Source organism: Blennius ocellaris (assembly GCF_963422515.1).
Source record: "Blennius ocellaris genome assembly, chromosome: 11".
NCBI lineage: Eukaryota > Metazoa > Chordata > Actinopteri > Blenniiformes > Blenniidae > Blennius > Blennius ocellaris.
The window spans coordinates 3979049-4001049 of record NC_137660.1 but is presented as its reverse complement, the minus strand read 5'-3'; the positions used below and the strand labels follow the sequence as shown (position 1 = coordinate 4001049).

At 47.8% G+C, this 22001-nt stretch overlaps 1 protein-coding gene across 1 annotated transcript in view; it reads right to left on the bottom strand.

Annotated features, from left to right (window-relative positions):
- ankrd27 (ankyrin repeat domain 27 (VPS9 domain)) overlaps window positions 1-22001 on the bottom strand; it is a 53234-nt gene that overhangs the window by 16526 nt on the left and 14707 nt on the right. Inside the window, exons 5-15 of the mRNA XM_080504543.1 lie at window positions 21244-21303; window positions 17826-17879; window positions 17609-17674; window positions 16317-16393; window positions 13959-14080; window positions 10889-10967; window positions 5490-5622; window positions 5277-5369; window positions 4914-5035; window positions 4264-4346; window positions 3959-4074 (exon numbers count right to left, since the gene is read on the bottom strand). Coding sequence (XP_080360669.1) covers window positions 3959-4074; window positions 4264-4346; window positions 4914-5035; window positions 5277-5369; window positions 5490-5622; window positions 10889-10967; window positions 13959-14080; window positions 16317-16393; window positions 17609-17674; window positions 17826-17879; window positions 21244-21303 — 1005 coding nt within the window. The remainder of the gene's footprint in view (window positions 1-3958; window positions 4075-4263; window positions 4347-4913; window positions 5036-5276; window positions 5370-5489; window positions 5623-10888; window positions 10968-13958; window positions 14081-16316; window positions 16394-17608; window positions 17675-17825; window positions 17880-21243; window positions 21304-22001) is intronic.

Genomic DNA, 22001 nt, shown 5'->3' with positions numbered 1-22001 from the left:
GCTGCTGCCTCCACCCAGCTGCTGCCTCCACCCAGCAGCTGCCTCCACCCTGCTGCTGCCTCCACTCCTGCTCCACCCAGCAGCTGCTCCACCCTGCTGCTGCCTCCACCCGGCTGCTGCCTCCATCCTGCTGCTGCCTCCACCCTGCTGCTGCCTCCACCCTGCTGCTGCCTCCACCCGGCTGCTGCCTCCATCCTGCTGCTGCCTCCACCCGGCTGCTGCCTCCCCTCCGGTTTATCTCAGTTCAGGAGCAGGAAATTACAACTCATCCAATCTTTTATATCTTTAAGACGAGCTTCTAGTTTAGAAAGTTGGTTACTATCGTCAGGTTTCATAGATCAATAGATTTGTGTGTCATCTGCATAACAATGGAAGTTAATGGAGTGTTTTTAATAATATTCCCTACAGGAAGCATGTATGAAGTAAAAAGTGTAGGACCTAAGACAGAACCCTGTGGAACTTAGAACAAATGTGAGAGGGAGACAGGAAGGAGCCTCAGTGGTCCTCCAGCAGTCTAGACCTGCAGATCCACTAGAGACCTGGTCCACACAGTGTCTGTCTGATAAATATGATCAGAACCAGTTTAGAACCTTTAAGCCCGATGATGTTCTGGCCTCTGTAACAGGATGTTCTGATCATGATGTGTTCTAGCCTCTGTAACAGGATGTTCTGATCATGATGGGTTCTAGCCTCTGTAACAGGATGTTCTGATCATGGTGTGTTCTAGCCTCTGTAACAGGATGTTCTGATCATGATGGGTTCTAGCCTCTGTAACAGGATGTTCTGATCATGGTGTGTTCTAGCCTCTGTAACAGGATGTTCTGATCATGATGTGTTCTAGCCTCTGTAACAGGATGTTCTGATCATGATGTGTTCTAGCCTCTGTAACAGGATGTTCTGATCATGATGGGTTCTAGCCTCTGTAACAGGATGTTCTGATCATGGTGTGTTCTAGCCTCTGTAACAGGATGTTCTGATCATGATGTGTTCTAGCCTCTGTAACAGGATGTTCTGATCATGATGGGTTCTAGTCTCTGTAACAGGATGTTCTGATCATGATGTGTTCTAGCCTCTGTAACAGGATGTTCTGATCATGATGTGTTCTAGCCTCTGTAACAGGATGTTCTGATCATGATGTGTTCTAGCCTCTGTAACAGGATGTTCTGATCATGGTGTGTTCTAGCCTCTGTAACAGGATGTTCTGATCATGGTGTGTTCTAGTCTCTGTAACAGGATGTTCTGATCATAATGTGTTCTAGCCTCTGTAACAGGATGTTCTGATCATGATGTGTTCTAGCCTCTGTAACAGGATGTTCTGATCATGATGTGTTCTAGCCTCTGTAACAGGATGTTCTGATCATGATGTGTTCTAGCCTCTGTAACAGGATGTTCTGATCATGGTGTGTTCTAGCCTCTGTAACAGGATGTTCTGATCATGGTGTGTTCTAGCCTCTGTAACAGGATGTTCTGATCATGGTGTGTTCTAGTCTCTGTAACAGGATGTTCTGATCATAATGTGTTCTAGCCTCTGTAACAGGATGTTCTGATCATGGTGTGTTCTAGCCTCTGTAACAGGATGTTCTGATCATGATGTGTTCTAGCCTCTGTAACAGGATGTTCTGATCATGATGGGTTCTAGTCTCTGTAACAGGATGTTCTGATCATGATGTGTTCTAGCCTCTGTAACAGGATGTTCTGATCATGATGTGTTCTAGCCTCTGTAACAGGATGTTCTGATCATGATGTGTTCTAGCCTCTGTAACAGGATGTTCTGATCATGGTGTGTTCTAGCCTCTGTAACAGGATGTTCTGATCATGATGTGTTCTAGTCTCTGTAACAGGATGTTCTGATCATAATGTGTTCTAGCCTCTGTAACAGGATGTTCTGATCATGGTGTGTTCTAGCCTCTGTAACAGGATGTTCTGATCATGATGTGTTCTAGCCTCTGTAACAGGATGTTCTGATCATGGTGTGTTCTAGCCTCTGTAACAGGATGTTCTGATCATGATGTGTTCTAGCCTCTGTAACAGGATGTTCTGATCATGATGTGTTCTAGCCTCTGTAACAGGATGTTCTGATCATGGTGTGTTCTAGCCTCTGTAACAGGATGTTCTGATCATGATGTGTTCTAGTCTCTGTAACAGGATGTTCTGATCATGATGGGTTCTAGCCTCTGTAACAGGATGTTCTGATCATGGTGTGTTCTAGCCTCTGTAACAGGATGTTCTGATCATGGTGTGTTCTAGCCTCTGTAACAGGATGTTCTGATCATGATGTGTTCTAGCCTCTGCAACAGGATGTTCTGATCAAAAGCAGCACTGAGACCTAACGGGACCAGAACAGAGACCAGGTCTTTGTCTGAAGAGAAGATCATTAGTAACGTTGACCAGAGAGTCTCTGTGCTCTGAGGAACTCTAAAAACCTACTGGAAACACTCTAATCAGTCATTTTGGCTGAAATGGTCACAAAGCTGACTTGAAACCACTTTTTCTAAGATTTTAGAAATATAGGGAAGGTTGGATGTTGGCCTTTAACTTGCTAAGACTCCTGGGTCAAGGTGTGTTTTTTAACAAGAGGTTTAACACCAGCAACCTTAAAGGCTTGTGGTACAGAACCTGTTATTAGAGATAGGTTGGTCTGATCTAGTATTGATGTACTAATCATAGGGAAAGTATCTGTAAACAGTCTAGTGGGTATTGGGTCTAGTAAGCAGGTTGTTGGTGTAGATGAAGCCACGATTGAGTAGAACTCCAGGACTTGTATAGAGTGAAGCTGGATCACTGGAAGTCAGGCTCCTCTAATGAATCTAAAGATGTGGTTGGCTGATCTGCGACTGCACTGGGCAGTGGGTCTTTAATTTGATCTCTCATAGTTAGAATCTTGTTATTAAAGACATTTACAAAGTCATTACTGCTCAGGGTTCAAGGGATATGAGGTTCAACAGAACTGTGACTTTTTGTTAGTCTGACTACAGTACTGAAGAGAAATCTAGGATTGTTCTTGTTTTCTGCTATTTAGGAGGAATCGTAGGCGTTTCCTGTTTTATGAAGGGATTTTTTATAGATGAACAAACTTTCTCTCCAGGCTGTTCTAAATACTTCTAACTGAGTTAAGAACCAGTTCTTTAGTTTTCATGCTGATTTCATTAGAGTTCTCAGATTATCATTAAACCATGGAGCGATCCTCCTTTGACTTGTTACTTTTATCTTCAAGGTGCAACACAATCAAGTGTGGGGCGAAGTAAGGCTGCTGGTCCATCTACAACCACTCAACCTGAGTAGGGCTGAAGGTGTGGCAGCTGTTTACTGCTGGTCCATCTACAACCAAGTCAACCTGAGTAGGGCTGAAGGTGTGGCAGCTGTTTACTGCTGGTCCATCTACAACCAAGTCAACCTGAGTAGGGCTGAAGGTGTGGCAGCTGTTTACTGCTGGTCCATCTACAACCAAGTCAACCTGAGTAGGGCTGAAGGTGTGGCAGCTGTTTACTGCTGGTCCATCTACAACCAAGTCAACCTGAGTAGGGCTGAAGGTATGGCAGCTGTTTACTGCTGGCTCCACGATGGTATTGAAGTCAGTATTGGTGGAGAACTTCCCTGAATTTGGTTCCAGCATTGTCGATCCCTCTACATCTAAACCCTCAGAGGGAAACCATGGGGGCAAGCAGCTGCAGTGACTTTCCTCTACAGTGTGGCAGCTTCCTTACAGTGAGGAGTTCAACCAAGTCATGATATTTGTATAGAAAGAGAGAAGCCGGTGAAAGAGTTTGATCTGGTGAGATGGCCTCCATCAGAGGTTCACCTGGAGTTGACCCAGGAGAGGTCAGACCTCTGGCTTGGTCTGGAATGGAAGTGGGCAGCAGCTCAGAACCACACGATACAGCAGTGTGTGTGTGTGTGTGTGTGTGTGTGTGTGTGTGTGTGTGTGTGTGTGTGTGTGTGTGTGTGTGTGTGTGCTTACCGTAACTCCCTGGTAGCCCCGCTGGCAGGCCAGGTGCAGCGGCGTGAGGGCGTGGTAATCTGTGGCGTTCACCGGAGCTCCTTTATGTATGAGCAGGTCGATGAGCTGAGCCTGACCTGACGCACAGCAAACACGTGTTATATGTGTGTGTGTGTGTGTGTGTGTGTGTGTGTGTGTGTGTGTGTGTGTGTGTGTGTGTGTGTGTGTGTGTGTGTGTGTGTGTGTGTGTGTGTGTGTGTGTGTGTGTGTGTGTGTGTGTGTGTGTGTGTGTGTGTGTGTGTGTGTGAGATCCTGCAGCTTCCCACCACAGACGGCGGCCATGTGCAGCAGTGTGTAGCCTCGCTCGTCTCTGGACAACGGCGTGATGACGGACGGGTCGTTCAGACGCCTGCAGCACAGACATGGAGGATGTTGAGGTCAAGGACTTGGGTGGATTACGCTCCTTGCTTTTTGTTTGGTAATTTAAAGATCTTGGAATTTTACTGGGGGATAAAAACACTAAAAAAGCACTTTATTTAGCAGATCATGTTAAATCAGAACAGCCACACTGCACATACATCAGATGTACTTTCACTATTTGAAGAATGCTCCAGAATAACCTCTGTGCCTGTTTGAGAAGTGAAAGACATTCTCTGGGGGGGGGAAAGAGGAAGTGTTCATGGCCACATGTACACGTTTACAGGAAGCCAGTGGAGAAGAGGGGCAGTACAGTGTTGTGCACAAACTGAAGGGCTGAGGTTCATGTGGAAAAGACAAAAACACCATTCACTGGTCTGGAAAACAAGACAGAACCAAATGAAATCCACGAATCTTTGATCTGCAGCTCTGGGAATGTGTGGAACCTGTGTGGTCTTTTGTTTGGGAAACTTATGATCGAAGGTTCTAAAGAAAACAAATGACCTTAACGACAAACGACTGGAAGAGTGTGTGTGTGTGTGTGTGTGTGTGTGCTGACCCCGACAGCTGCAGGTCACAGAGGTCACAGGAACAGAGGGGGTGACACATCCTGACGTCCTCATCAGCTTCTCCTTCATTCAGCAGACGTTGCACCTCGGCTTCATTCCCATTTGCAATGTGCTAATGTACCAACACACACACACACACACACACACACACACACACACACACACACACACACACACACACACACACACACACACACACACACACACACACACACACACACACACACACACACACACACACACACACACACACACACACACACACACACACACACACACACACTTGTACATCAGAATTGAAGGTGGAGGTCACGCTGTGCCTCAGCTGGAGGGTGGAGGAGTGATGGAGTCACCTCAAACAGACAGAGGATGGGCGTGGCGGCGCTCTGGGCCAGCAGACTCATCCTCTCCTTGACCAGCGCCTTGTCGCTCAGCTCGCCTGAGGCCTGGCAGGAACACAACACAACATGAGACCAGCTCCACCTGCCTGCTCCGGACTGTGTGTGTGTGTGTGTGTGTGTGTGTGTGTGTGTGTGTGTGTGTGTGTGTGTGTGTGTGTGTCTCACAGTGTGTGTGTCCCGCAGCTTCCCCAGGCTGATGTACTCCACTGCTGCTTCAAATGTGCTCAGGCAGTAGCTGAGCTCGTCTTTACTGGAGCGGCTGAAGCAGAAGTGTCTGATGTAGCTCAGGTTGGCCATCCTGGAGGAAACAAGACCACATTGAAGGGTCTGTAGCTCAGGTTGGCCATCCTGGAGGAAACAAGACCACATTGAAGGGTCTATAGCTCAGGTTGGCCATCCTGGAGGAAACAAGACCACATTGAAGGGTCTGTAGCTCAGGTTGGCCATCCTGGAGGAAACAAGACCACATTGAAGGGTCTGTAGCTCAGGTTGGCCATCCTGGAGGAAACAAGACCACATTGAAGGGTCTATAGCTCAGGTTGGCCATCCTGGAGGAAACAAGACCACATTGAAGTGTCTGATGTAGCTCAGGTTGGCCATCCTGGAGGAAACAAGACCACATTGAAGGGTCTGTAGCTCAGGTTGGCCATCCTGGAGGAAACAAGACCACATTGAAGGGTCTATAGCTCAGGTTGGCCATCCTGGAGGAAACAAGACCACATTGAAGGGTCTATAGCTCAGGTTGGCCATCCTGGAGGAAACAAGACCACATTGAAGGGTCTGTAGCTCAGGTTGGCCATCCTGGAGGAAACAAGACCACATTGAAGGGTCTGTAGCTCAGGTTGGCCATCCTGGAGGAAACAAGACCACATTGAAGGGTCTGTAGCTCAGGTTGGCCATCCTGGAGGAAACAAGACCACATTGAAGGGTCTATAGCTCAGGTTGGCCATCCTGGAGGAAACAAGACCACATTGAAGGGTCTGATGTAGCTCAGGTTGGCCATCCTGGAGGAAACAAGACCACATTGAAGGGTCTATAGCTCAGGTTGGCCATCCTGGAGGAAACAAGACCACATTGAAGGGTCTATAGCTCAGGTTGGCCATCCTGGAGGAAACAAGACCACATTGAAGGGTCTGTAGCTCAGGTTGGCCATCCTGGAGGAAACAAGACCACATTGAAGGGTCTGTAGCTCAGGTTGGCCATCCTGGAGGAAACAAGACCACATTGAAGGGTCTATAGCTCAGGTTGGCCATCCTGGAGGAAACAAGACCACATTGAAGGGTCTGTAGCTCAGGTTGGCCATCCTGGAGGAAACAAGACCACATTGAAGGGTCTATAGCTCAGGTTGGCCATCCTGGAGGAAACAAGACCACATTGAAGGGTCTGTAGCTCAGGTTGGCCATCCTGGAGGAAACAAGACCACATTGAAGGGTCTATAGCTCAGGTTGGCCATCCTGGAGGAAACAAGACCACATTGAAGGGTCTGTAGCTCAGGTTGGCCATCCTGGAGGAAACAAGACCACATTGAAGGGTCTATAGCTCAGGTTGGCCATCCTGGAGGAAACAAGACCACATTGAAGGGTCTGTAGCTCAGGTTGGCCATCCTGGAGGAAACAAGACCACATTGAAGGGTCTATAGCTCAGGTTGGCCATCCTGGAGGAAACAAGACCACATTGAAGGGTCTATAGCTCAGGTTGGCCATCCTGGAGGAAACAAGACCACATTGAAGGGTCTATAGCTCAGGTTGGCCATCCTGGAGGAAACAAGACCACATTGAAGGGTCTGTAGCTCAGGTTGGCCATCCTGGAGGAAACAAGACCACATTGAAGGGTCTATAGCTCAGGTTGGCCATCCTGGAGGAAACAAGACCACATTGAAGGGTCTGTAGCTCAGGTTGGCCATCCTGGAGGAAACAAGACCACATTGAAGGGTCTGTAGCTCAGGTTGGCCATCCTGGAGGAAACAAGACCACATTGAAGGGTCTGATGTAGCTCAGGTTGGCCATCCTGGAGGAAACAAGACCACCTTGAAGGGTCTATAGCTCAGGTTGGCCATCCTGGAGGAAACAAGACCACATTGAAGGGTCTGTAGCTCAGGTTGGCCATCCTGGAGGAAACAAGACCACATTGAAGGGTCTATAGCTCAGGTTGGCCATCCTAGAGGAAACAAGACCACATTGAAGGGTCTATAGCTCAGGTTGGCCATCCTGGAGGAAACAAGACCACATTGAAGGGTCTGATGTAGCTCAGGTTGGCCATCCTGGAGGAAACAAGACCACATTGAAGGGTCTGTAGCTCAGGTTGGCCATCCTGGAGGAAACAAGACCACATTGAAGGGTCTGTAGCTCAGGTTGGCCATCCTGGAGGAAACAAGACCACATTGAAGGGTCTATAGCTCAGGTTGGCCATCTTGGAGGAAACAAGACCACATTGAAGGGTCTGTAGCTCAGGTTGGCCATCCTGGAGGAAACAAGACCACATTGAAGGGTCTATAGCTCAGGTTGGCCATCCTGGAGGAAACAAGACCACATTGAAGGGTCTGTAGCTCAGGTTGGCCATCCTGGAGGAAACAAGACCACATTGAAAGGTCTATAGCTCAGGTTGGCCATCCTGGAGGAAACAAGACCACATTGAAGGGTCTGATGTAGCTCAGGTTGGCCATCCTGGAGGAAACAAGACCACATTGAAGGGTCTGTAGCTCAGGTTGGCCATCCTGGAGGAAACAAGACCACATTGAAGGGTCTGATGTAGCTCAGGTTGGCCATCCTGGTATTTGCTGTATAAATAAAGTTGAATTGAAGAAAAGCAAAATGTTCACATTCAAATAGAACACCGATCATAACTATGTAACGGTGATAACAAATCAAAGTGTGAACTTGTGCTGTACATTCAGAGAGGTATGGTTACTATGAAGGTCTGTGTGTCAACATGCATGTCTATCCCCTTGTCTATTTTAGGTGTGTGTCTATCTCTATATGTCCATGTGTCTACCTCTATACGTCCATGTGTCTACCTCTATACGTCCATGTGTCTACCTCTATACGTCCATGTGTCTACCTCTATACGTCCATGTGTCTACCGCTATACGTCCATGTGTCTACCGCTATACGTCCATGTGTCTACCTCTATACGTCCATGTGTCTACCTCTATACGTCCATGTGTCTACCTCTATACGTCCATGTGTCTACCGCTATACGTCCATGTGTCTACCGCTATACGTCCATGTGTCTACCGCTATACGTCCATGTGTCTACCGCTATACGTCCATGTGTCTACCTCTATACGTCCATGTGTCTACCGCTATACGTCCATGTGTCTACCGCTATACGTCCATGTGTCTACCTCTATACGTCCATGTGTCTACCGCTATACGTCCATGTGTCTATCTCTATACGTCCATGTGTCTACCGCTATACGTCCATGTGTCTACCTCTATACGTCCATGTGTCTACCGCTATACGTCCATGTGTCTACCTCTATACGTCCATGTGTCTACCTCTATACGTCCATGTGTCTACCTCTATACGTCCATGTGTCTACCTCTATACGTCCATGTGTCTATCTCTATACGTCCATGTGTCTACCGCTATACGTCCATGTGTCTACCTCTATACGTCCATGTGTCTACCGCTATACGTCCATGTGTCTACCGCTATACGTCCATGTGTCTACCTCTATACGTCCATGTGTCTACCGCTATACGTCCATGTGTCTACCGCTATACGTCCATGTGTCTATCTCTATACGTCCATGTGTCTACCGCTATACGTCCATGTGTCTACCTCTATACGTCCATGTGTCTACCGCTATACGTCCATGTGTCTACCTCTATACGTCCATGTGTCTACCTCTATACGTCCATGTGTCTACCTCTATACGTCCATGTGTCTACCGCTATACGTCCATGTGTCTACCTCTATACGTCCATGTGTCTACCGCTATACGTCCATGTGTCTACCGCTATACGTCCATGTGTCTACCGCTATACGTCCATGTGTCTACCTCTATACGTCCATGTGTCTACCGCTATACGTCCATGTGTCTACCTCTATACGTCCATGTGTCTACCTCTATACGTCCATGTGTCTACCTGTATACGTCTATGTGTCTACCTCTATACGTCTATGTGTCTACCTCTATACGTCCATGTGTCTACCTCTATACGTCCATGTGTCTATCTCTATGTGTCCATGTGTCTACCGCTATACGTCCATGTGTCTATCTCTATACGTCCATGTGTCTATCTCTATACGTCCATGTGTCTACCTCTATACGTCCATGTGTCTATCTCTATACGTCCATGTGTCTATCTCTATACGTCCATGTGTCTATCTCTATGTGTCTACCTCTATACGTCTATGTGTCTACCTCTATACGTCCATGTGTCTACCGCTATACGTCCATGTGTCTATCTCTATACGTCCATGTGTCTACCGCTATACGTCCATGTGTCTACCTCTATACGTCCATGTGTCTACCGCTATACGTCCATGTGTCTACCTCTATACGTCCATGTGTCTACCTCTATACGTCCATGTGTCTACCTCTATACGTCCATGTGTCTACCTCTATACGTCCATGTGTCTACCTGTATACGTCTATGTGTCTACCTCTATACGTCTATGTGTCTACCTCTATACGTCCATGTGTCTACCTCTATACGTCCATGTGTCTATCTCTATGTGTCCATGTGTCTACCGCTATACGTCCATGTGTCTATCTCTATACGTCCATGTGTCTATCTCTATACGTCCATGTGTCTACCTCTATACGTCCATGTGTCTATCTCTATACGTCCATGTGTCTATCTCTATACGTCCATGTGTCTATCTCTATGTGTCTACCTCTATACGTCTATGTGTCTACCTCTATACGTCCATGTGTCTACCTCTATACGTCCATGTGTCTACCTCTATACGTCCATGTGTCTATCTCTATACGTCCATGTGTCTATCTCTATACGTCTATGTGTCTATCTCTATATGTCCATGTGTCTATCTCTATATGTCCATGTGTCTATCTCTATATGTCCATGTGTCTATCTCTATGTGTCTACCTCTATACGTCCATGTGTCTACCTCTATACGTCCATGTGTCTACCTCTATACGTCCATGTGTCTACCTCTATACGTCCATGTGTCTATCTCTATACGTCTATGTGTCCACTGATGTCCAGCAGTCCACCACAGGAGAGACATTGTCTCACTTCAAAGGTAAAATGAGTTGAAAGCCTTCAGGCTCCTTCAGACTGACGACTCAATGTAAACATCAGAGACGTTTCTGATTTATGAGCACATGAGGAAGTTTGTCTCCAGTTGGAATTAAACAATCCTGTTTTCCTTTTCAGTCATAAAAGCAAATCTGGTTCACATGTGAACATGTCTAATGACGTTGAAATCAGATCAGAGATAGACCTGTTTGATGTGTTCCCGTTTTTCAGAACTCCATTCTGTAAAACATTTTTTATGCAATTCCACTAATAAACAAGCCAAGTGGGAATGTGAACCTCTCTTCACTCTAATCTTGTTGTCATGGAAGCAGCTGGTGTGAACGTGGATCTCACCAGTTGGGGATTTCAGTCTGGACCAGCAGGTAGAGGACGACTGACAGGAGGTCGTCTGCACTCACTGCTTCAATCCCCACTGTGGACGGACACACAAACACACACACACACACACACACACACACACACACACACACACACACACACACACACACACACACACACACACACACACACACACACACACACACACACACACACACACACACACACACACACACACACACACACACACACACACACACACACACACACACTCATGAGTATGTTTCTCAGGAGAGGATTCTGGGGATGCGAAATAAGACTTGATCAACATAAAGACCACAGAGGGTGTGAATGTTTTCATGCTTGAACAACTGTTCTTTCAACAACCTGCTGTTCCTCTGGTCTGTAATTTACACCAGTGACGGCTGGGAAACGTTTTTCTTAGAGTTCCACCAGAGGTGGTTCTCTTTCATTTACCGTATTTTTATTACTATGAGTCACAAGTGTTTTTACGTGTTTGGCTTGACTGATCTTAAGAAGTGACTTATAGATGAAAATACATTGATCAGTGGCGGCTGGCCAATAGGGGGCGCTGCCCTCCCTGGAATCAATAAGGATTGAAAAAAACTTTTTCCCTGCCGATTACATTTGATGAAGTCTTAATGTGGAGCCCTGGTCTTAAAATGTTTAAAACACCTCTGGACCAGACCGAACGTGTGTGTGTGTGTGTGTGTGTGTGTGTGTGTGTGTGTGTGTGTGTGTGTGTGTGTGTGTGTGTGTGTGTGTGTGTGTGTGTGTGTGTGTGTGTGTGTCTGTGTGTGTGTGTGTGTGTGTGTGTGTCTGTGTGTGTGTGTGTGTGTGTGTGTGTGTGTGTGTGTGAGCAGCCTGGGGCGATGAGGGAAGCCGCCTCCAGGAGGCGGGGCTCAGTAGCTCAGTAGCGGAGTAGCTCAGTAGCGGAGTAGCTCAGTAGCTCAGTAGCTCAGTAGCTCAGTAGCGGAGTAGCTCAGTAGCGGAGTAGCTCAGTAGCGGAGTAGCTCAGTAGCGGAGTAGCTCAGTAGCGGAGTAGCTCAGTAGCTCAGTAGCTGAGTAGCGGAGTAGCGGAGTAGCTCAGTAGCTGAGTAGCTGAGTAGCTGAGTAGCTGAGTAGCTGAGTAGCTCAGTAGCTCAGTAGCTGAGTAGCTGAGTAGCTCAGTAGCGGAGTAGCTCAGTAGCGGAGTAGCTCAGTAGCTCAGTAGCTCAGTAGCGGAGTAGCTCAGTAGCGGAGTAGCTCAGTAGCTCAGTAGCTGAGTAGCGGAGTAGCGGAGTAGCGGAGTAGCTGAGTAGCTGAGTAGCTGAGTAGCTGAGTAGCTGAGTAGCTGAGTAGCTGAGTAGCTGAGTAGCTCAGTAGCTGAGTAGCGGAGTAGCGGAGTAGCGGAGTAGCTCAGTAGCTGAGTAGCTGAGTAGCGGAGTAGCGGAGTAGCGGAGTAGCGGAGTAGCGGAGTAGCGGAGTAGCGGAGTAGCGGAGTAGCTCAGTAGCTCAGTAGCTCAGTAGCTCAGTAGCTCACCAGAGTGAAACAGAATCAAACCAATCAGCATCATTTCAGGTGTGAGATTTGGGGCTCAGTTCAGTCACTGATTAGCTTAAAGTGAGTTGTGGTGTGTTCAGTGTTTCTATGAGACGTTAAGATGAAGACAAGTGGTGAGTCTCATCTCAGACCAACTGGCATTTCAAGTCCCGAAAAACACTTTTCATTTCTAAAAGGCATTAATGAAGCTTGTGCTTGTATTTGTTTACAAGTATGTTAACAGAAGTATCTTAATAAGTAATAATAATAGAGAGCTATTACGAGCCGTTTCAAAGAACAATAATGTGTCACCACTGGGGCCTCTCAACCTAGAAAAGACAAGATTGTTGTGATCTGGTGAATAAATGTATTGTTTTTAAATGGAGTGAACACTGGGTGGAATTAACTCATTAAAGACATTTACCAGACATCCAAAGCTCCAGAAAGCTCCAGAAACCTCCATCACTACTGTGCTAACCACCAGAACGAGACACCACAGTGTACTTGTTGTGAATTTATCTTCATTAATCACATTTTTCTTTCAGATTTAAAATCCTCTCACCTTGAATATATAGAGTATGAACACAGTGTGTGGAAATGGACTGACTGCTGTCACATGTTGATTGCACATGTTCATATTGTGATATTGTGATAACAATAAACCTGAACAGTACGGTGCAGTCTGCATGTCAGTGTGGTTACATGGAGCCCAGAATGAGACGGGGGGGACAGGGTGGACAGGGTGGACAGGAGGACAGGGTGGACGGTACCTGTGTGTCGGGGGGTCTGGGTGGACAGGGGGGACGGTACCTGAGTGTCGGGGGGTCTGGGGGGACAGGGGGGACGGTACCTGAGTGTCGGGGGGTCTGAGTGGACAGGGGGGACAGTACCTGAGTGTCGGGGGGGTCTGGGTGGACAGGGGGGACGGTACCTGAGTGTCGGGGGGTCTGGGGGGACGGTACCTGAGTGTCGGGGGGTCTGGGGGGACGGTACCTGAGTGTCGGGGGGTCTGAGTGGACAGGGGGGACAGTACCTGAGTGTCGGGGGGGTCTGGGTGGACAGGGGGGACGGTACCTGAGTGTCGGGGGGTCTGGGGGGACGGTACCTGAGTGTCGGGGGGTCTGGGGGGACGGTACCTGAGTGTCGGGGGGTCTGGGTGGACAGGGGGGACGGTACCTGAGTGTCGGGGGGTCTGGGGGGACGGTACCTGTGTGTCGGGGGGTCTGGGGGGACGGTACCTGAGTGTCGGGCGGTCTGGGGGGACGGTACCTGAGTGTCGGGGGGTCTGGGGGGACGGTACCTGTGTGTCGGGGGGTCTGGGTGGACAGGGGGGACGGTACCTGAGTGTCGGGGGGTCTGGGGGGACGGTACCTGTGTGTCGGGGGGTCTGGGTGGACAGGGGAGATGGTACCTGAGTGTCGGGGGGTCTGGGTGGACAGGGGGGACGGTACCTGAGTGTCGGGGGGTCTGGGTGGCCGTCAGGACGACGGTACCTGAGTGTCGGGGGGTCTGGGTGGACAGGGGGGACAGGGTGGACGGTACCTGAGTGTCGGGGGGTCTGGGTGGCCGTCAGGGCGACTCGGCGCAGACACAGCAGTTTGAGCAGGGGGGACGTCTGCTGGTTGAGCTGACTCAGCTGTTTCTTCGCCCGGGGAAGGTTCACACTGGGGACAGACACAGTGAAAGACGTGATTTGAACTGGACAAACGTGTCAACAAGTCGTCTGGCTCCGGACTGCAGCTTCACAACGTCAACAACCAGAAGTCGTGTTTGTAAAAGACATTTGTTCATGAAATAGTAAGATATCAACATTGATTCCTGGAGCGGTTTGAGCCATCAAGCAGAACTAGTTCTCTGAGTTAGGGGTAGGGTTAGGGGTAGGGTTAGGGTTAGGGTTAGGTTCACTGACACGCTTGGTTCTAGAAAAGTTCCTTATGGCCTCATTAGATCAGAGAAGTGAGGAGAGGCTCTGTGATCAGGCGTCATCTGGGCTCAGAGCTCGTGGAGACTTTCCTCCAGGGTTCTGTCTGAATGGTTGAGAGACAAACCTGGACAGTGTTCATGAGGTCTTCTGTCCTCCTCCACTCCTTCTGTCCTCCTCAACTCCTACTGTCCTCCTCCACTCCTGTCCTCCTCCACTCCTTCTGTCCTCCTCCACTCCTACTGTCCTCCTCCACTCCTTCTGTCCTCCTCCACTCCTTCTGTCCTCCTCCACTCCTACTGTCCTCCTCCACTCCTTCTGTCCTCCTCCACTCCTACTGTCCTCCACTCCTTCTGTCCTCCTCCACTCCTTCTGTCCTCCTCCACTCCTTCTGTCCTACTGTCCACTCCTACTGTCCACTCCTACCGTCTTCCTCCACTCCTACTGTCCTCCTCCACTCCTTCTGTCCTCCTCCACTCCTTCTGTCCTCCTCCACTCCTTCTGTCCTCCTCCACTCCTTCTGTCCTCCTCCACTCCTTCTGTCCTCCTCCACTCCTACTGTCCTCCTCCACTCCTTCTGTCCTCCTCCACTCCTTCTGTCCTCCTCCACTCCTTCTGTCCTCCTCCACTCCTACTGCCTTCCTCCACTCCTACTGTCCTCCTCCACTCCTTCTGTCCTCCTCCACTCCTTCTGTCCTCCTCCACTCCTACTGTCCTCCTCCACTCCTTCTGTCCTCCTCCACTCCTACTGTCCTCCTCCACTCCTACTGTCCTCCTCCACTCCTACTGTCCTCCTCCACTCCTGCTCTCTGGACTTTTCAGCTCATATTTAGTTTAACAGCTTAGAAAACAGTCTATTTGGCCAAATTACAAATTACGTTAAAGTCCTAGTGAAATATAACACCCTATTATGCAAAACATGATAGTTGTGGTTCTACTTCTAAGGTTCCTCCGACTCTGCCCCTCCACTGTTGTCACATAACAAAGTTATTTGAATTTTGAATCTCCAGATGACCAAATCGGGAGAATCCTTCACCTTCGTGGCCATTGTGGGTGGGGCCTATGACCATTGTGGGCGGAGCCTAATGCCTGACATCACGAGTTGGACACGATGTCGATCTGTTGTGTTTATATCGGCTTGTTTCCCTCTTAAATATCGAAGTTTTAACAGTGTTTTGAAGTTCTCGTCGGCGTTTAATGAGCCTTGATGAAAGATTGAGCCTGGAAGAGACCAGAGAGGAGGAAAGGAGGGAAACAATATCCACTGTGGCAGGATGAAGGACACGCTGGAGCTCAAGGTGAACACCAGGAGGTACTGCACACACACACACACACACACACACACAGTTTTCTCTGAACAAACATGAGCATCAGCAGCAGACTGTCTGTCCTCCCTGTCAGCGGCAGACAGTCTGTCCTCTCAGCAGAGTCTGTCCTCCAGAGCAGGAGCAGCTTGAGAGCGGTGGGGGACAGACAGCTGCATGGTCCGACCAGTGGACTGCTGGTCTCAGGCTGCGACCATCAAGTAACACCTGGACTCACTCCAAGAGGTTCACCGAGCAGAGAAACTGGCTCTTCATCAGATATTTCCTCACAAACGGTCGTGTTTTAACATTTGACCTTCAGCCAGTTAGCAGGAAAATGTTCTAGAAGAGACACCAGAGTGTTTTGGAGGTGGAATCTTCATTTCACTGGGACTTTAAAGGAACATTTACACAGTAAAAATGGCCTGAAAAGGCATCGTTTGTATGTTGTCATTTCAGAAGTCTGTTGCTCAACATGGTGGGGGGGGGGGGGGGGGGGGGGGATACTAAAGTCACATAGAAGGAAGTGGACACTTCTTTAGAAATCTCAACTTCTCCAGCAGGCTCTTCCATAAACATGGAGCAGAACCCCAACAGAAATCCTCATGTGACCCTCAGTGCTGCCTCACTGTGCTGTCATCTCCCCCCCCCCCCCCCCCCCCCGCTGAGTCCCACCTGAACTCTGGCTTCACCCCCAGGTGTTTCTGCTGCAGCTCCTGCAGACTGCGGCTGGTCTTGTTGAAGGCGGCGTCCTGCAGAGAGCAGAGAGGCAGTTAGAGAACCTCCACAGTCATTTAGAGGTTCTATTAGAGGTTCTATCAGTGCTCAACCACTGACTGGAGGTTCTATTAGTGCTCAACCACTGACTGGAGGTTCTATTAGAGGTTCTATCAGTGCTCAACCACTGACTGGAGGTTCTATTAGAGGTTCTATCAGTGCTCAACCACTGACTGGAGGTTCTATTAGAGGTTCTATTAGTGCTCAACCACTGACTGGAGGTTCTATTAGAGGTTCTATCAGTGCTCAACCACTGACTGGAGGTTCTATTAGAGGTTCTATCAGTGCTCAACTACTGACTGGAGGTTCTATTAGAGGTTCTATCAGTGCTCAACCACTGACTGGAGGTTCTATTAGAGGTTCTATTAGTGCTCAATCACTGATTGGAGGTTCTATTAGAGGTTCTATCAGTGCTCAACCACTGACTGGAGGTTCTATTAGAGGTTCTATCAGTGCTCAACCACTGACTGGAGGTTCTATTAGAGGTTCTATTAGTGCTCAACCACTGACTGGAGGTTCTATTAGTGCTCAACCACTGACTGGAGGTTCTATTAGAGGTTCTATTAGTGCTCAACCACTGACTGGAGGTTCTATCAGTGCTCAACCACTGACTGGAGGTTCTATTAGTGCTCAACCACTGACTGGAGGTTCTATTAGAGGTTCTATTAGTGCTCAACCACTGACTGGAGGTTCTATTAGTGCTCAACCACTGACTGGAGGTTCTATTAGAGGTTCTATCAGTGCTCAACCACTGACTGGAGGTTCTATTAGAGGTTCTATTAGTGCTCAATCACTGATTGGAGGTTCTATTAGAGGTTCTATCAGTGCTCAACCACTGACTGGAGGTTCTATTAGAGGTTCTATCAGTGCTCAACCACTGACTGGAGGTTCTATTAGAGGTTCTATCAGTGCTCAACCACTGACTGGAGGTTCTATTAGAGGTTCTATTAGTGCTCAACCACTGACTGGAGGTTCTATTAGTGCTCAACCACTGACTGGAGGTTCTATTAGAGGTTCTATTAGTGCTCAACCACTGACTGGAGGTTCTATCAGTGCTCAACCACTGACTGGAGGTTCTATTAGAGGTTCTATTAGTGCTCAACCACTGACTGGAGGTTCTATTAGAGGTTCTATTAGTGCTCAACCACTGACTGGAGGTTCTATTAGAGGTTCTATCAGTGCTCAACCACCTGACTGGCTTCAAGCGTTCCCACGAAGCTGAAGATCAAAGCGTGGACGCCATGATGAACGTAGATCTGCAGAAACAGAAGGAAGGCTGCGGTTATCACATGATCCAGCAGTCCTACCACAGAGCAGAGCAGGAAGCCGTCGGTACACAGAAGTACAGGAAGAGTCACTGTAGTCTAGAACATTCACTGTCAATCAATGCAGAGAGCAAGGCGTCACCTCCACTGCCTGTTTGAGTAGGGTCATCTGCAGCCCCTGCTTGGCCAGGACCTTCTGCAAGGAAAGAAAAACACATTAGGACACTGCAGTTTCTGAAGTTTGCTCACTGCACTTTAAACCCAAGATTGTTGGGATTTTAAACCGTCGGAGCAGTTTTTAACTATTTTATTTTCCATAGCTAATTTTTGCAGATTTGGCCAATTAAGATAGGAAATCATTTCCTAGCCAATTCTTCTGGATGGAGCTGTTTAAGGCCCCGTTTACATGACAACGTGTCACATGACGACTCCTAATTCCTTAAAAACAAGGAGAGTGTTTCCACTGCAGCAGCAGAGACGATGATGTCGTTAGTCTGCCGGCCATGGGAGGGCGAAGAAGAAGACGCTATAAACTGAAGGAACTGTAGAGAACCAGACCTCCTCGTGGACTAATGACTCATCAGAAACTGTAGAGAACCAGACCTCCTCGTGGACTGATGACTCATCAGAAACTGTAGAGAACCAGACCTCCTCGTGGACTGATGACTCATCAGAAACTGTAGAGAACCAGACCTCCTCGTGGACTGATGACTCATCAGAAACTGTAGAGAACCAGACCTCCTCATGGACTGATGACTCATCAGAAACTGTAGAGAACCAGACCTCCTAGAGGACTGATGACTCATCAGAAACTGTAGAGAACCAGACCTCCTAGAGGACTGATGACTCATCAGAAACTGTAGAGAACCAGTCCTCCTCGTGGACTGATGACTCATCAGAAACTGTAGAGAACCAGACCTCCTCGTGGACTGATGACTCATCAGAAACTGTAGAGAACCAGACCTCCTCGTGGACTGATGACTCATCAGAAACTGTAGAGAACCAGACCTCCTCGTGGACTGATGACTCATCAGAAACTGTAGAGAACCAGACCTCCTAGTGGACTAATGACTCATCAGAAACTGTAGAGAACCAGACCTCCTAGAGGACTGATGACTCATCAGAAACTGTAGAGAACCAGACCTCCTCGTGGACTGATGACTCATCAGAAACTGTAGAGAACCAGACCTCCTAGAGGACTGATGACTCATCAGAAACTGTAGAGAACCAGACCTCCTAGTGGACTGATGACTCATCAGAAACTGTAGAGAACCAGACCTCCTAGAGGACTGATGACTCATCAGAAACTGTAGAGAACCAGACCTCCTAGAGGACTGATGACTCATCAGAAACTGTAGAGAACCAGACCTCCTAGAGGACTGATGACTCATCAGAAACTGTAGAGAACCAGACCTCCTAGAGGACTGATGACTCATCAGAAACTGTAGAGAACCAGACCTCCTAGTGGACTGATGACTCATCCGAAACTGTAGAGAACCAGACCTCCTAGAGGACTGATGACTCATCAGAAACTGTAGAGAACCAGACCTCCTAGAGGACTGATGACTCATCAGAAACTGTAGAGAACCAGACCTCCTAGAGGACTGATGACTCATCAGAAACTGTAGAGAACCAGACCTCCTAGAGGACTGATGACTCATCAGAAACTGTAGAGAACCAGACCTCCTAGAGGACTGATGACTCATCAGAAACTGTAGAGAACCAGACCTCCTAGTGGACTGATGACTCATCAGAAACTGTAGAGAACCAGACCTCCTAGAGGACTGATGACTCATCCGAAACTGTAGAGAACCAGACCTCCTAGAGGACTGATGACTCATCAGAAACTGTAGAGAACCAGACCTCCTAGAGGACTGATGACTCATCAGAAACTGTAGAGAACCAGACCTCCTCGAGGACTGATGACTCATCCGAAACTGTAGAGAACCAGACCTCCTAGTGGACTGATGACTCATCAGAAACTGTAGAGAACCAGACCTCCTAGAGGACTGATGACTCATCCGAAACTGTAGAGAACCAGACCTCCTAGAGGACTGATGACTCATCAGAAACTGTAGAGAACCAGACCTCCTCGTGGACTGATGACTCATCAGAAACTGTAGAGAACCAGACCTCCTCGTGGACTGATGACTCATCAGAAACTGTAGAGAACCAGACCTCCTAGAGGACTGATGACTCATCAGAAACTGTAGAGAACCAGACCTCCTAGAGGACTGATGACTCATCAGAAACTGTAGAGAACCAGACCTCCTAGAGGACTGATGACTCATCAGAGGCTACCAGGAGAGTCTCTACCATAAAGTCCTGACCTGGAGGATCAAACTAGAATAAGGACCGCCAGTCAAACCACCACGGCTCCAACATGTTTGTTTACTGCTGGATCGGGGGGGGGGGGGGGGGGGGGGTGACCAGGTGCAGTAACAGGCCCAGAGCCTCCGTCAGTCTGCAGGAGGGACCAGAGACCTGAACCATCTCTCCACCTTGAGAGTCCATTAAAACTGTGCAGATACAGAACATCCACACTGGTTCTGTTAACGAACCTCCAGAAGGCAACATTAGCAGATACACTCGGATTTGTTGTCATGGAAACGGGGCCCTAGTCATTTGAGCCTTTTGAAGAAGTTTTAGCCATTAAAGCCATTTCAGCTTTTTTATATGCTTTGTAAGTTTTTTTTAAGCAATTTTAGCCAATTCACCTCTTTTCTAGTCTCGTAACCATTTGTCCTTTCAGCATTTCAGGACTTTTAAGGAATTCCAACAATTCATCCAATTTACCCTTTTTTTAAGCCTCATTAGTCATTTTAGCTCATCTCTGTTTTTCCAAATCATTATTTTCTATTGTACCTTTAATATGTATCAATTTTCATTTTACCTCTAACATCTTACCTTTAAATGTCTTAGTTTACCTGAGTTAGCTTTATGTTCTCGAGCCTTTTCTTCTACCAGTTTCAGCTGTTCAATTCAAATGTTGCTGTTTTTTTTGCCCTTTTCACCGTCTGGCGCAGTTTTAACCTTTAAGAGCACTGAAGCTCCACATTCCTGAGATTCATCCTTTTAATCGAGTTCCACCACCTCTTTTCTTGCAGTTTTACCTGCTGTGATTCTGTTTGTGTCATTAAAGCCATTTAAACACTAAATAACACAGTGGCTGGCTTCTCGGCTCCAGGTCCGTTCAGAGGCTTTTTAATCTCCCGCTAAACACAACAAATGAAAGTTTCCCTGCAGTGAGTGAGGGAAAGAGTGGCAGCGTCCCCAAAGAGCAGCAGTTGTAAGTGAGGGACGTCCAGCCTGCAGTGGACTGACAGTAAAACCACGGAGAGAAACTTCTCATCCTGCATCCAGGGAACCAAGTCACCAGACTCTCACATGGAGACGCTCACTTTTTAAATGAGCTTTCAACAATGAAGATGAAGAAAAAGAAACAGGAGCAGTTAGAACTACAGTGACACAGACTTGTGTAGGTGCACACTAATGTAGTTGAACCTGCTTCTTCCTGCTGAGGATGAAGGAGAAGAAGCTGGGAGAGGTCCATCACTCACCAGACGAGAGTCTCTGAGCAGACACTGCAGACATCTGGCGTAGAGGCCGTTCACCGAGTCCTGCAGGGAGACCAGCAGCTTGTGATTTCCTTCATCATGGAGGTTTTCAGGTCGTTTAACAGGTTTCTGGTCCGGTCGGTTCAAAACTCGAACCGAGCTTTGAGTTAAACTTCTCCAACGACTGCTAGTGACACCACCTTTCTCCACATTTCCACCCCAGCTGAAGAGACATGACTGCAGCAGGAAGCAGCGTCACTTCAGCTCCCAAAGTCTCAGTCTCAGTAGAAATGATATAAGAGAGGCCGGAGACTCTCATTGTATTTGTTCACATCCACAGATACAAAATACCTCAAAACTTGAATAAAAGATGTTTATGGGCTCAGGAATGGATTCATTCATTTTACATTGATTCTTATACGAACATTTGTTCTGATGTTGACCAATTTGGTTTGAGATCAACTTTTTGGGAAAAAGTATGTCGTAAAGCTGAAGTTTGACTGGACAAGCTGGAAAACGTGTTTTTACACGAATCGTGATGAAACCAACTGAAAAAACCCAATGAGAAGTATTTGAAGTATTTAAATGAGGAGCTGTACTAGAGGTCCTGTTTACATCAAGATGATGGAATTAAAACACTGAAAGTTGTCATGTAGGGATTTCTTACCTCACAAGCATCACTAGGAACCATTTATGTTGTTTGACTGTCGATAATGATTCATAATTATCAAAGATAGTTATTAATAATGTTGTTGAAATGT